Below are 15,185 nucleotides of genomic sequence, written 5' to 3' on the forward strand. Positions count from 1 at the left end.
AAACAACCCTTAAGGGTTTTAATCTCAAGTTTAACATTTTCAAGTTGTGCTTGAGATTTGGATATGGAAGAGGATGACTCATTTTTCAAAAAATCAAGTTCATTTTCTAATTTTGAAATAGATTTTTTAAGAACCTTATTTTTAGAAATTTGAGAATGCAAGGTTGAGCATAATTCATCATAAGATATGTTTTCACTATCACTACTTGATGAATGGCAAGAGGGGTTAGAATTTACCTCAACATCATGGGAGAGTGCCATGAGGCAAAGATCCTCTTTTTTATCTTCCCCTTTCGCTTGAACTCTAGCCCTACGTGCTTTCCCCATCCCAACCGGCTGCAAGAGCCTTGTGTTTCTTCCAATCCTTCTTTCCCTTGTATCTTGAGGAAGATGACTTGAGAAGTGGACACTCCGGTTTTATATGTCCTGTCTTCTTACAATTATAGCACCTAATTCCTCCTTCTACTTTACTTTCTTCTTTCTTTTTCTTTTTATCCATTTTGTGTTGCTTTCTTCATAAGCTTTTAAATTTCCTTAAAGTTTCTTCCTCATCGCTATCCGCATCACCTGATGATGAGTCCGTCTTGGAGGCCTTTAGAGCTAGAGATCGGCTTTCTCTTTCTTTCTCTTTCAGCTTCTTCTCTTCTTGACGGCTAGTGAGGAGCATCTCCTGAGGGATTAGAGATCCTACAAGCTCCTCCATAGATAGCGTCTTGAAATCTTTTGATTCTTGGATGGCGGTGACTTTTGGGTCCCAATAAGGAGGAAGTGACCTAAGCAACTTACTCACAAGCTCATCAGTAGGATAAGATTTACCAAGATTAGCTAATTCATTAGAAATTTTAGAGAATCGGGTATACATATCGGAAATACTTTCATTTTGACCCATTTCTAAACATTTCATATTTGCTCTTTAACAAGTTTATTTTGGAATCCTTAACTTGTGATGTTCCCTCATGGGTAACGGCAAGTGTAACCCAAATAACCTTGGCGGAATCAAAAAGAGCAACTCGATTAAACTCCTCAGTAGATAAGGCGCAAAACAAAGAATTTATAGCTTTGTAATTTAAATTTGTGTGCCTTTTCTCTACGACACTTCATTCTTCAAATAGTTTGGAAGGCAAAATGTATCCATTTTCAACAATGTGCCAAAGTTCCACATCTATCGAAAGAAGATAGATGCGCATCGTTGTCTTCCAATGTCCATAGTTGGACTCATCAAAGAAAGGAGGTCTAGTTGTGGAACGGCCTTCCGGAAGTCCGGTTCCATTTTTATCCGTCATTTCACAATTAGAAAGTTGCCAAAGATCTTATGATCTTTCCCTTGTTGAAAACAAAAAATTTCCATAGATTTTTAGAAAAGAAAATCTTTTAAGAGCCAAGGCTCTGATACCAAGTGAAAATCCAAGGGTGGTCCCGAAATGGCAACAAATGAGGAGACAAAAATTTAGGTTCCTAACAAGTTTTAATCTTTTGAGAACCTCTAACCTAATTTTGTAGATCAAGGGATCAAGGAATGAATATTGAGCAAACAAGTTAAATCCTAAGTGCAATGCAAATGTAGAGCAAAAGATAAGAAAGAGTGCACCCGAGATTTAAAGTGGTTTGGTCCTCATAACGCGAGGCCTACTCCACTCCACCAACCAAACTTGTTGATGGCTTCACTAAGGATTCCTTTAATGGCGAGGAATCAACCCAATTACAATTTGGTTCGGCTCTGCCTCGTAAGACTTGCCACGAACCGGAGAAAGCTCCGCGTCTCCTCGCACTCGCTCTTGGGATGGCTCCGCGTCCCCTTCGCACTAGCCCTTTAGGGATGGCTCCGCGTCCCTTTACACTAGCCCAAATACAATCTTAGAATAAGAAAGAAAGAACTAAAAAATCCCTCACAAGGGTTTACAACTTTGAATAAGATGTACAAATTGAGCCTATAATCCAAATCCTAATCTTAGAGGATGAGAGGCATAAATAAGCTTTGATTCACTCTTGGGATATTCAAGTAGAGTTTAAGAGTGTTAGGATTCATGTTTGGAAAGTTTGGAATGCCCATATTTATAGAAAAACCCAAATATGACCGTTCAAGGGCATAGTGGTAATTCTGTGAAAATTCCCAACGGCTATTTTTCTTACCGTTATAGTGTTCTCGGAGTTCCGGGAATACAAACAGAATTGAGAAAATGTTACTGGACCATCTCTCGGAGTTTCAAGCTCGGAGCTCTGAGAATTCTCTCAGAGTTCCGAGAAGCCTATGTTAAGCAGATTTTCAATTTCTGTTTTTGGGCTTCCATCTTTACACCAAGATGGGATTGCTATGAGGGTTCCAAGGTGTTGGAACACCACAAGGACAATCTTTTATACATTTACGGTGTGTGAGATTAACTTAATTTATGCCTCTTAAAATCTAATACTAAGATTGGATCTTATACATTCTATAAACTTCGATCTTCAATAGATTCTTCAAGTCTTCAATTGTCTTGGATCTTCGATGTCTTTGGCCTTCCGAATGTGGTTCAATGAGAGCTTCTTGGCCTCAATCCAAGCAATCTTGTCTTGACACCATTATGATCTACAACTTAGACATTCAAACACATTAGTGATCTTAAATTACTTGTGTATTGGAATCATCAAAATAAGATGGGAATGCCAAGGTGGAAACCATTGGGCTTACACCAAAGCTCCTCGGAAACCCAGTTCGCTAAAACTTGGGTACTCATAAAATTGGAAACCCAGTTCACTAAAACTAGGGTACTTGACGCTTGGTTCGCCACGGCTCGTCTCCGCAAAGACCGGGAGCGTACTCCTGGTCCGGGACCAATCCGGATGCAAAAACCAAAGCTCCTCGGAAACCCAGTTCCCTAAAACTTAGGTACTCATCAAACTGGAAACCCAGTTCACTAAAACTAGGGTACTCGACGCTTGGTTCTCCACGGCTCGTCTCCGCAAAGACCGGGAGCGCACTCCCGGTCCTGGACCAGTCCGGATGCAAAAACCAAAGCTCCTCGGAAACCCAGTTCACTAAAACTTGGGTACTCATCAAATTGGAAACCCAGTTCACTAAAACTAGGGTACTCGATGCTTGGTTCGCCACGGCTCGTCTCCGCAAAGACCGGGAGCGCACTCCTGGTCCGGGACCAGTCCGGATGCAAAAAACAAAGCTCCTCAAAAACCCAGTTCGCTAAAACTTGGGTACTCATCAAATTGGAAACCCAGTTCACTAAAACTAGGGTACTCGATGGTTGGTTCGCCACGGCTCGTCTCCGCAAAGACCGGGAGTGCACTCCTGGTCCGGGACCAGTCCGGATGCAAAAACCAAAGCTCCTCGGAAACCCAGTTCGCTAAAACTTGGGTACTCATCAAATTGGAAACCCAGTTCGTTAAAACTTGGGTACTCGCCACTAGGAAACCTGGTCGCTGAAGCTAGGGTACTCGATGGTTAGAACACCACGGTTTGCCCCCGCCAGGACCAGGTTCAACCTAAGCTCGAAACGCCTGTCTGGAGTGTTATCGACATAGCATAGAACCAAATAGTATTAACTAGAAACAGACAAGTGGAGAAGGGGTGGACAACAAAATTTACTTTCCATTCATGAAGTAGGGCCTCGAAGGGCCATTACAAAAATAACGCCTCAAAAGGCTGTTACAAAAGTTGGGCCTCCAAGGGACCATTACAAAAAGAAATCGTGAAAAGAGAAGGAAGAAGGGGAGCTCAAGGCACCCCTTGGCTACCATCCCTTACTGGACACGCCTCCGGGTCCATGGGTGCAGCAGTGGTGGCCGGCTCGTCACCGCCAATCGTCGGTGGGTTAGGGAGAACCATTCCCATCAAAACCACGGCCGGATTGGATTCCTTAACCTGTTGAAGGCAGTCAAAGAACCCAATCTTGTAGGCCTCGCTGGACAGAATAAAGAGTTCGTCCTCCTTTTTCTGAACGGCCACTATCTACCTCTCTCGGGCTCTCTCTCTCTCTCTCTCTCTCTGAGTGTTGAGGGCTTTTGCTGCCTTCTCCTTCTGTGCGGCCAACTGAGCGGCAAACTCTTCCTTGAGCTGCTTGTTTTCCTCGATCGTCTTTTCATCGGACCTCTGTAGCTCTTTGGCCTCCTGCATCAATTTCCCGTTCTCCTCCTCGGACTTTGTTATGGCCTCAGAAAACTTCTGGCTCTTCTCTCGGAGGTCGTTATAATACAATAAAACCTACAGACCAGCCAGTGTTAACACAGGAAATCGAGGCACGAGATAAAGATAAACCAGGACTCAAGGGCCATCTCACTTGGTAAATTGACGAAAATATGGCCTCGTCAGCCGCAACTGGAGGTTCGTTGAGAACCTGATGCTTGTCATTGCTGAGGAGAATTTTACTGAGGAGCTCCTTAGCCACCCGGCTCTCACCAAGGCCGGTATCATTTTTCTGGACGGCCCAATTGGGCCGAAAAATATTGTCTCCGGTCCCGGTCCTCGCCGGGGGAGGATGGGCTCCAGCAAATATCCCCCCGACTTCGAGGACCCCACGCCCCAGCCATAGGCGCCCACCGACCTCACTGTAGTCTTGGTTGTGGGAGGCGGCAGCGTGTCCTGGGTTTGGGCCGGACTCGCAATCTCTACGGCCTTTCTTTTCTGGCCCTGCTGGGCCTTCCCGAATGCCCCCTGCCTCATTCTGTCTACCAGGGACTGCTGCTGCATCTCTGAAAGTCAACATAGACAAACAAAACCAGTCAGAAGCAAGAAAAAGAGTTTTAAAACGAGACTAGACACATACGTGCCGGGGTCGCAGTACTAAGGCCCAGCCCAACCAGAATCTCTTCCCCATGGAAATCCGAACAATGAATGGGTCCCTCACGGTCCAGCTCCTCCCGGATTAGGGCAAACGTCCTCACATCCTCGCCCTCAAGTAATGGCATGCGACTCATTGCGACTGTATCCGGGCGCCCCATTTCAGAGGAACCGGCCAGGGCTCGTTGGACTCCCTGTCCTCGACGTAGAAGAACCTGTTCCTCCATAAGTGTATCGAAAAGGGAATGCCAGTGATCATTTTCACCTCCGGGCGCTGGCTAATGTAAATCCAACCCCCGCCCTTGTGCCTCTTCAATTGCGCACACGCGCGGAATAACGACACAGACAAGTTAGTTTGAAGCTGGCCTTGGACGAGGTATACGAACCCCGTCAGCATCCTCCATGAGTTTGGCGCAACCTGAGCCGGAGCCGGCCCGTAGTGTCGAAGCACCGCGGCGAAGAATGGGTGCAGAGGGAACCTGAGTCCGGCCCTCAACGACTCATCGTATATACAAACATCAGAGCTTTCATTACAGGCCTTATCTCCTTCTGCCGCCTCCCTCAGCCCAAACCTGGGGGGAACACAGTACCTATCCCTAATGCCCACCATCATGGACTCATCAAGGTAATTCTCCTCGTGAAGAGCTTGTACGTTGTATTTAGGATTGGCGTCCATCCGAGCCCTCGCTACGACCTCAACGGCCCGGCCAGGGAGAAACGTTGTGGACGCCTCGCCGACGTCACTACCAACACTCCCCTCTGCTTGGAGATAACTATCCGTTGGGAGCGGAGTGGTGTTCAAATCCAAAATCACTTCGTCCCCAACCACCTCGTCATCACTACCTACGATATCCACACTAACATCATGACTTGCCATTTGTGGGGCTGGTGTCTTGATCGGCTTATCCTGGGTCCTACCCGACGAACTAGACCCTGAGCTACTAGAAGATGACTCCCCTGAGCCGGACTCAGAACTAGAGTTCGGACTGACAAATTTCCGGACTGACTCACGGGCCGGACTGACAAATTTCCGGACTGACTCACGGGCCGGACTGACAAATTTCCGGACTTACTCACAGGCCGGACTGACAAATTTCCGAACTGACTCACAGGTCGGACTGACAAATTTCCTGGCTGACTCCCACCGACCAGAGATGTAACTCACCACACTTCCACAAGTCACCGTAATGACTTGGAGAACTGGGGGGCAACTGATGGGGTATAAAAACAGCAGCCTATTAGCTGTTGACACGTGGCCCAAGTGTGGCCCACCACTGATCCCACGTCAGCAGGGGTAGTTTGGTAATTACAGCCGAGTAGGTGAGCTTGAAGCTATAGCTGGCTGACACCTGTCCTGGAGTAATAACTCCCCAACTACCCCAGGCTTCCTTCTATAAAAGGGCTTCTAAAGCTCATAAACAAGGGTAATAACTTCTCACCCACCACTCTTAAACTCGCTCTGCACTCCTGCTCATATTGACTTGAGTGTCGAATGGCCTGTCCGGAGTAACACTCCTGGTTGGTCATTCTGACCACGTTTGCTCTTTACGCAGGGCTCAGCTACTCAGCTCCCTCACCTCGGTTTCTCGGGTCCTCCAGCTCGGCTCTTACGTCACTGTCATATCTGTTACCGATTTTAGGCCTAACAGAGCCTAAGAATCTATTTTGAACAATATGTTTGGTACGCAATGGGTTCGCTATATCTAAAACAAACTGGCCTAATTTTGAGTCAATAATCAGTTTTGGACTTTCAATTCAAAATCCAAATATCCAAACTCCCGATTCGAAACGTAAGAAAAATATAGCCTCCCGGGTTTCAAATAGAACGGTATCAAAGGAGACTTGGTCTCGGCTTACCGTTTTTGCCCGAGCTCTCTCTACATATAAAATCATCAAAAAGAAGGGCGATGATAAATTCGCACTCCCAGTTTCCCAGTAGGAAAATTCGCACCCCTCCAACGTGAATTATGCGGCAGATTTTAAAGTTTTTTTTTATACTAATGTGGTGCGAATTATCCGACAGCTGGTGCAAATTTATCCTCCCTCTCACAAAATGAAGAATGAAAACGGGTGTACTTGACAGACTAGCTTTTCCTTGAATTAATACATGAGGCTTTTCCTTGAATTAATTCATCTCATGTTGCGACCGTTGGTGCCCTTTATTGAGAAAGACGCTACAAAAGTCTAAGGAATTCTGACACAACTCAGCTGGCACTCTGCCCCCTCCTTAAATACCTCTATTATCTAGATACAGAATGACGATATATTTGCCCGCCTTTTCTTCCTCGTGCCACCCATTGGGTTAAAATAGCAGTCTTGAATAGAGGGCGGCGAGGAAGAAAAGGAAAATTCTAATAATAAAATGGAGATGATTTTAGCACTCTAAACATGAAAAAATTAAGGGTGACGTAAAAATCGCACCCACTGTAGGATAATTCACACCCCATTTAAAAGAGAATATGACACTTTTTTTCGAGGTTGAAGGTGCTAATTATCCTAAAGTGGGTGCGAAATTATCACCCAAAATAAATTGAACATAAAATTATTATTTAATTTAATATAGAGGAAAAATCATACGCGCCCTTACTCCTACGAAAAAATCATCTCCCTTTAATATATGATTTTTAATATATTTTCAATAAATAAATAAATGGCCACCCCAAGTGGGTCTCAAATAATAATCCAAACTACAATTTCTTATTGCAATGATTTATATTCAGATTCTGACCGGGTAAAGGAATCAACAACTCCTTTTTCAATGGGAAATGACACTTTATTATTTTGGGATTGTCTAAAGGGGTGCCGTTATCAAAACTACGCAGTGCGGGGATAACTTTACCCTTTCCCAATACCAAAAATTGCCTCGCATTTCTCTCGTTCTTTACGTCCGAACCAACTTTTTCCTCTTTTATAAAAATTCTCGGAGCCACTGATTATTAATACCGAGGGTGGTACTGTACTGTATCAAAATACTATCTTCTTTACCAATGACAAAATGCCAACTCAGCAAAGCATTGAAGTGGCAGAGACATGGAGTGGGGTCCACAGATTCTCTCTACTGACAACAGACAATGAGGTCACGGGTCTAATAACAGCCAGCTGTACTCCATTATTGCTAGCGTCAGCATCCACGTTAAGGAAAAGTGGAGGACCATAACTCTTAAGAACAGCTCATCTCCGCGTGTCAATATCTGACTGGTTCAAAACTCGTGAACGCCTCAACGACCGGGAAAGGGCATCCAGGACTTGCCACGTGGCATCACCGACCTGAAGCTGCCGGTTAAAAAGGAGGGCCCGCCTGTTAGATGGGTCCCACAGATTGCATTGAATATCTGACAAATTAGTCGCTGACACGTGTTCCAATATTCTTTCAAGCTTCCCTACGTCTTTCTCGGCGACTCGGAGAGAGATTTCGGGCCACGGAACGGATTCCGGGAACGGAAGCCGAATGTCGTCGGCGATTATGACCGGCACGCACCCTAAGGCAACCGACTCCACCAGTCTTGGGCTCCATGGGGCCCACCCAAGAGGACACAGACAGAACACTGACCGTACGATCTCTGACTGGTAACCAGTAAACCTCTTCCGCTTGATGTAGAACTTCCGGTTGCGATTGTATTTGTTCCAGATAGCCGTTCTCACTCCCCTAAACAAAACAAAAGAGAATGTCAGAACCAGTTGATATTGCCACCCCTTTTGGTTCGAATAAAAGAGATTTTATATGGTGCAGCAACCCGTGTATAGTCTAGTATTTTTCAAAACTTACTTTACGGGCCACAGTCCTAAAAAACAAAAATGTAAGAAAGATTTGATACTGCCACCCATTTTGGTTAAAAACTTCAAACGAGGAAAAACAAATAATTACTTGCTGTAAAATCGTCCACTAATATTCTTAGGATGAACTTCCATTTTGCCCCGGAAAAATACCCAGATATCCCTCTCCCCGTTGCCGGCGGCAGCCTCTAACGTTGACCGTACACTTTCCGGCGAGATGTACGGCGGAATCAATACGTTCTCCACCTCCTGACAAGGATGCCGAGATTTTACACCAAAAGTCTGTAAAATTATCGATTTCTTCAAAAAACTCGGAATCCCATCCGAAATTGCAACGTCCTCCTTCATCAACATAAAAAAGACCAATTTAATCCCTTTGCAACTCTAGAATAACAAAAAAGATTACTGATATTGACAGTACCAAGTTTTTATAATTGCACTAACTCATCTTGTCTCTTTTTATTAAACAGCTGTCACTAGTTATTACAGTTCCCAAAAAACTAAAGAAACCAATTAAAACAGACGAGACAAGCTGAGATCAGCATTTATCATAACATGGCAGTGCCAATGTCAGTAGCCAAAAAAATCAGAGAAAAATATAAGGGAAATGTTATCAGCACTACTGTATATTGACGAAGGCACTCCTCACTTTATTAAAAGTACAGTATGACCCGCACCATAAGATGATCCAAACCGTCCATTAGATGGGTCACAACCGAAATAGGTCGTGCCCAAAAAATCATTTCCATAGCTTGATCCTAACCCTCCGATCTGAATGTTAGAAGGGTTATCCTAAACCTCTATGGATCGTAGGGTTATGATCAACCTATGGAAATAATTTAGGGGGGCTCAACCTATTTAGGCTGTCGCCCACGTAATGGACGGTTTGGATCATCCTATGGTGTTTGCCATATCGTACTTTTAATAAAGTGAGAGTGTCCTCATCAAAATCCATGAGTGCTGATAACATTTCCCAAATATAAAGGGAGATGATATTCCCCCACTTAAACGGATAAAATCCCCCCTTTTGACGGTTTCTGTGAGAATGGTTCACTGTTAGAGGATAAATTCACCCCCTTTAACTTTTTTCTTTGCGTTTAAAAACTTAACGAGAAACGTTAAAGGGGAGGATTTTATCCGTCAGCCAGGGGGCGGGGGGGGGGGGGGGGGATATCATTCCCCAATATAAATTACCGCTGATTGATAACCCAATAATCCCTTGCAACTGTCGATTTATCGACACTACAATGTTTTCATAATTGCCATAACTCGTCTAGTCTTTTATTAATAAACAGCTGTCAAATGTTATTACACACTTGCCAAAATACCAAAGAAGCCAATTAAAACATAAAAGACAAGCTGAGTCCGTGTATTTATTAAAATATAGTAGTGCCAATATCAATAGCGAAAAATACCAGATGAAAGAAAAATCAATTACCATAGTGTGAAAACAAGCCCCGAAATCATGGGAGGCAACGAAGACATGATCGGACCCGGAGCTCCGGTTCCAAAAAGGCATCTGAGAAGAGATAAAATGCACCGCCGATGCTAAAATACGCCGGGCGTGACCAATAGCAGGAAACCCATTAACGGTGCTGAAATTGCACGAAACATAGACAGGAACAAAGAAAAAATCGGCCTCAGATGGAACAAAAGTCCTCACATCACTTCTCATCAAAGCTTCATGGATAGCTACCTCCGCACCAAACAGATGATTACTACACCGCTCATTTCGTAACCAATCTCTATTATATTCTGATGGTAACTCATAAATATAGATTTTGAGATCTCTTTGTACCGAACCATGAAAAGAGTCAGTCGCGTTGGATAGAGTTTCGATTAGAGCTCGAGAAATAAAGTTGGTTTGAGATTGAGAGACTGTGGTTTTTGGGAGTATGATAGTTTTGTTGAAAGGGCTGATAAGATAAGAGCTGAAGAAATAGATGAAGAGTGAAAACCATAGAAACCATCTGAAATATTTGTAACATAAGGTCTTATCGTTTCTTCGGAGTTTCATTTTTGGGTTTAGACCCTTGGTTTTGGAACTTCTTTTGATGTACAACATGTTATGATTTGTATACTAATTTAAAAGGGAGAGGGAAAACCCACAAGAAAGAGAAAGCTTACCTTTGGTGGGTGAGATGGGGCTTTCGAAAATGGTTGGATATGGAGTAGGGATTAAGTAAGAAAAATTGAGAAATGGGCAGTTGGGTTTCTCTCTTTTTCTTTTTCTTTTTCTTTTCTTTTTCCTATTCTCTTCTTGCTGGGTTTGGTGTGGTTGAGGATTTGGTGTTCTTGTTATCTTTTCTTGACAGAGAGAGTTTTGAAGAGAATTGATATGAGCAGAAACATTTTTTGATATTTGTACTAACTCAACTTGTCCTCTTTTATTTAAGGAGCTGTTAAAGTTTATTACAGTTCCCAAAAAGTCGAACAAGTGGATTAAAAAAGAAAAGACAAGCTAATTTTGTGCAACTATTAAAACATGGTTGTGCTGATATCATTTTTTTTGGAATGGTTATTTATTTATTCTTTTGTGTTCTCCGTGTCTGGGCTATAAGTCACATGATGTTGCAGAAGAGATGTGACCCTGCCGTGGGGGATGGGGCAGCTTCCTTTTTTTTAATTTTCAAGGTGGAAAATGATAGATTTAATGACAAAAATACCCTCAAGTATTTAAGATGTTGACTGTAGTAACCTTGTGAGCGTTGAAAACGAAGCACATTAATGCGACCTAATTCGTCTCTTTCAGTGTACTCTTAATCAAAGTTAGGAGCCTTCTCGTTTCATTACTTTCTTATAAAAAGTTGTTTTAAGAGTTTGGTTCAACAGATAGGAAGAAAAGAAATTATTTTTTTGGAAAAATATTTATCTTATTTGGATGCTTATTAAAGACTTCACTTATATTCATCCGGTGGGGAAACTGAACTTTAAATCTATACTAATTAAAAAGGGAAGTGATATTTACGCCCCTTTCATCACCAGGGACACCCAACGTGAGTGTATCAATGGCAAAAAGGGAGATGATGTACTTTACATCAAAAAAATCCAGTGGCTTTGATTGCAAAGTACACTGGCAAATGGGTGTCCTGGTGATGAAAAGGGGCGTAAATATCATTTCCCATTAAAAATGAGTAAGTTGGAGGGCCAACATAAAAACAAAGAGGAATGCTAGACTCAAAGGAGCCCTTGCAAAAAACAGGGAAAGGACGACCTCATTGGTGAAAACCAATTTAGGATGGGCAGAAAATCACGGTCATAATTGCCATAAAGCAGTTTTGACCAATGAGGGCGCCCTTTTCCTTATTTTTTGCAAGGGCTCCTGTGAGTCTAGCATTCCTCAAAAAACAAAAGGACAAAAAGACCAAATGTATACAGCAATGAGTGCCTATTAGAATTTACTTGAATCTTAATTTGGAAAGACTATGATGCATAGATTTTTGGTGCTTCATGATCATCTCAATCTGTACAATTAAAAATGTTTATTTCTACAAAATGATCTTCCAATCAAAGCAAGTCCCTGTGTATAGACCAACTAAATCTCAAGCCTTGTCTTGGTAAATCATGGTCCGTCTACAACAGAACCTTTAAGACCGTCCATGGCGATGTGTGTATATATATATATATATATATATAGATGTCCTAACAATGAAAAAACTAATGCAAAATTTTAAAATAATTAAGCATATACAAGTGGGGCCAATATAGAGGACCTAATGGCAAAAAATAATAGACCCTCTATGTATTATAATGAAGAGTAACACTACGGAACCGAGAATACAACCGAGAAGGGGTCTGAACAACATCAAAGTGACAGAAGCCCAACCCTTGAGAATAAGAAAATGGAAAGTGATAAATCTGCGCCTTTTGATTATGATTACTTGGGACACCCTGTAGCAGTGTATCAATGACTGCAGAGGGGCTGATGTACGCCATGTGAGAAGTATTCAATGGGGTTGATTGCCACATACACTTTTGCCGGGTGTCCTAATGTTACATGCCTAATTGGCCGTAACACAAGCAAACAAACAGAAAATAGAAAAAGAGGGGGAGATAGGTTAATTCGAGGCAACCGGACCTCCTAATGGCTCGATTCGAGAGGAACCATGGCTCTCCAAGAACAAAGTTTCTAAGAACAAAGTTTCCTTTGTTCTGTAAAATTTCTCTACACTTTCATTAGATGATAACATTTTAAATACAAATATATGTCGCTTGGCACATGCATAATGCAACCACTACTAACAAAACTATCCTAACCGACTATCACTACTCACATGACATCAACACCACTACTTAATAACCACACACCACTACTCTCATTACATAGCACTCTTAGTAACTTCACACATAGCTAACACCACTAACATGCACATAATATTCCTTCCCCCTTAGAAACAACATTGTCCTCAAGGTTGATTTGTTGGAGAAAATACGTTATTCACCTGGGTCCTGTTAGGGGTAAAATCGACACCATTCGTCGATGATTGACACGTGGCATTTTCTAATAATTAGAAACCAACTCACTGATTTTAGGAAGAAGGATAATGAAGTATTATCCTCTCCTTATAAATAGCAGCGTCTCTAGTTGGGAAACCATCCCCCAAAAAGGTAATGTACTATCAGGAGGCAACTTTCCACCTAGGGAGTCCTATTAACAGTAACTTACTCGTTCAGGGAAGTAAGATATCTATTAAAAATAGATGTCAACTTATCTCCCGGGGAAGTCGACCAATTAGGTAAGACTCCTAAAATAGTAAGATTCTAATCATCAAGGACTCTATTCTCTATAAAATGAGACCCTTGCATTTATAATGGAACTACGTTAGACTTGTTCCTTAAAGAAAGGGTACATAGGCAGCTTGGCAACAACCAAGTTCAGTCATAATCCTTCCCCATTCATATTTGTTGGTAACGTTTCTGAATCTAATCTCCTTCCTTTCAATTTACCTGTGATTCCGATTTCTGACTTAAGAAATCAATCGTAGCAATAACTAACACGTCCCTTGTAAGTGTGAGTTATTTACAGGGTCAACTCTATCACCGTTAGATCGTGTAAAGCGGATTTCAGCATCATCATATTAGCGCCATCCGTGGGACCATGACAAATTTGAGATCAAAAGCCTCAAAATTTGCCAACCCACAAGGCGAAGGAGTAATGACCCAGAGTCAAACACAGGCCACAATCCCTGGAAATCCTATTCCGGAGGAAGCGCCTACCAATGAAGATACTACTCCAGTCATTATGACTATATTCAACCAACTGGCGACACAAGTTGGTAATGTTTCTATTGCTCTTCAGGAAATATTAAGACGCTTACCACCTCCTCCACCAATGGTTCAAAATGTCAGTGTTCCCCCATTGATTATGGACGTGTGGATCCAGCCCGGAGGTGGTGGCCCACAAGGGCGTGTGTTTTTATGATGATGATAGCGCCTTTGTCCATTGAATTTGAATATGATTGCTTTTTCCATAAATTTAGGATAAAAGTCCTAACTTCACAAAAGAAGCAACTGACTGGAGTCGCACCTAGATTATGGATCTACGACCCATGATTAACTCTGTTAATTTGGTCTACGTTTTGAGTTATGGGTAAGTTACCTGGTTATGAGGTCGGAAGGTGTACCTCACAAAGTGTACAGCACCGACCTTGCCTAACTTTTAAAAGCTTTAATTATTTAGGTTTAACTAATGTGGTGAATGTGAATTTTATTAACCTAAGTGCATTCTAATTATTTAACCGTTCACAGTTTAGACTCACGCGGCCCAGGAGTGCATCCTACATGCAACTACATGCCTATGTGCCTATGTGAGTGTTTTTTACATTTCATGAGATTGTTGAGATTCGGTTTCAGTCGAATTAGATTGATTGATTTGAGGTGAAGTGACCTATGCTATATGAACCTAGATTTAATGCAATGGACTTAAGTTACATTTTTAGTATATTTGTGAACTTTGGATTCTAAGAATTCTATTTTGAGAACCTAGAGTGTGATCTCTAAGTTTAGAGCCTAGAACTTTATATTTTGGAGATTGAAATTTTTCATCTTAGATGATTATGAGTTCTTAGATTCTTTAAGATTTTTGAATTCTTTTGAGTTCCAAATTTAACAAACACAACTAATTATGCAAAGAAAGCAATTAGCATGCAAAATACTAAAACATGCAAAGAGCAAAGCAAAACAACTAGCATGTGATTCTAAGCTTACGATAAGAATAATTAAAGAGATCTAAACATACAACTAATCATGCAACTAAGCCAAATGAAACATCTAACATGCAAAAAGGGTTTAAGGAAAATGAAATGGTGAATAGGGAAATGGAAGGGATGAAGAAGGGTGTAGGGGAACGAGAAGGATGGAGAAATGTGCAACTGAACTTGGGAGTGCCAAGTTGCCTACGTACCCCGTGATGGGGATCAAGCCACACGTAGTTCCATTGGGATTTGGAATGGGAATTGATTTTAAGGTAAGATCTTGGATTAATTAGGAACTTGGATTTGGGTTTTGGAATTGGCTTCAAAGGAACCATCAAGGAGTGGACCTATGAGAGTGGATCTATGGACATTGGTTTTGGAACCATAGATATTCAGCCAAACAGGTTTAAGAAGATAGAAGACTTGGTGGAGGTCTAGAGAGCTGTAACT

At 42.2% G+C, this 15,185-nt stretch overlaps 1 protein-coding gene across 2 annotated transcripts; it reads right to left on the reverse strand.

Annotated features, from left to right (window-relative positions):
• Positions 1–7,354: 7,354 nt before the first annotated feature.
• On the reverse strand, positions 7,355–10,864 carry LOC143854695 (putative glucuronoxylan glucuronosyltransferase IRX7). 2 transcript variants are annotated; one of them, XM_077364788.1, is made up of 3 exons: positions 9,980–10,860; positions 8,633–8,883; positions 7,355–8,413 (listed from the first exon to the last, which is right to left on the reverse strand). In XM_077364788.1, exons 1-3 carry the CDS (start codon positions 10,604–10,606, stop codon positions 7,939–7,941), a joined length of 1,353 nt encoding a protein of 450 aa, XP_077220903.1. In that variant the 5' UTR covers positions 10,607–10,860; the 3' UTR covers positions 7,355–7,938. The 2 variants fall into 2 exon arrangements, with proteins under 2 accessions (XP_077220903.1, XP_077220904.1); XM_077364789.1 differs by having other exon boundaries at positions 8,002–8,413; positions 8,695–8,883; positions 9,980–10,864.
• Between the last annotated feature and the right edge of the window lie 4,321 nt (positions 10,865–15,185).

This window comes from Tasmannia lanceolata, unplaced genomic scaffold (assembly GCF_043159265.1).
Source record: "Tasmannia lanceolata isolate RefF3 unplaced genomic scaffold, GAP_Taslan_0.1 ptg000020l, whole genome shotgun sequence".
Lineage (NCBI taxonomy): Eukaryota > Viridiplantae > Streptophyta > Magnoliopsida > Canellales > Winteraceae > Tasmannia > Tasmannia lanceolata.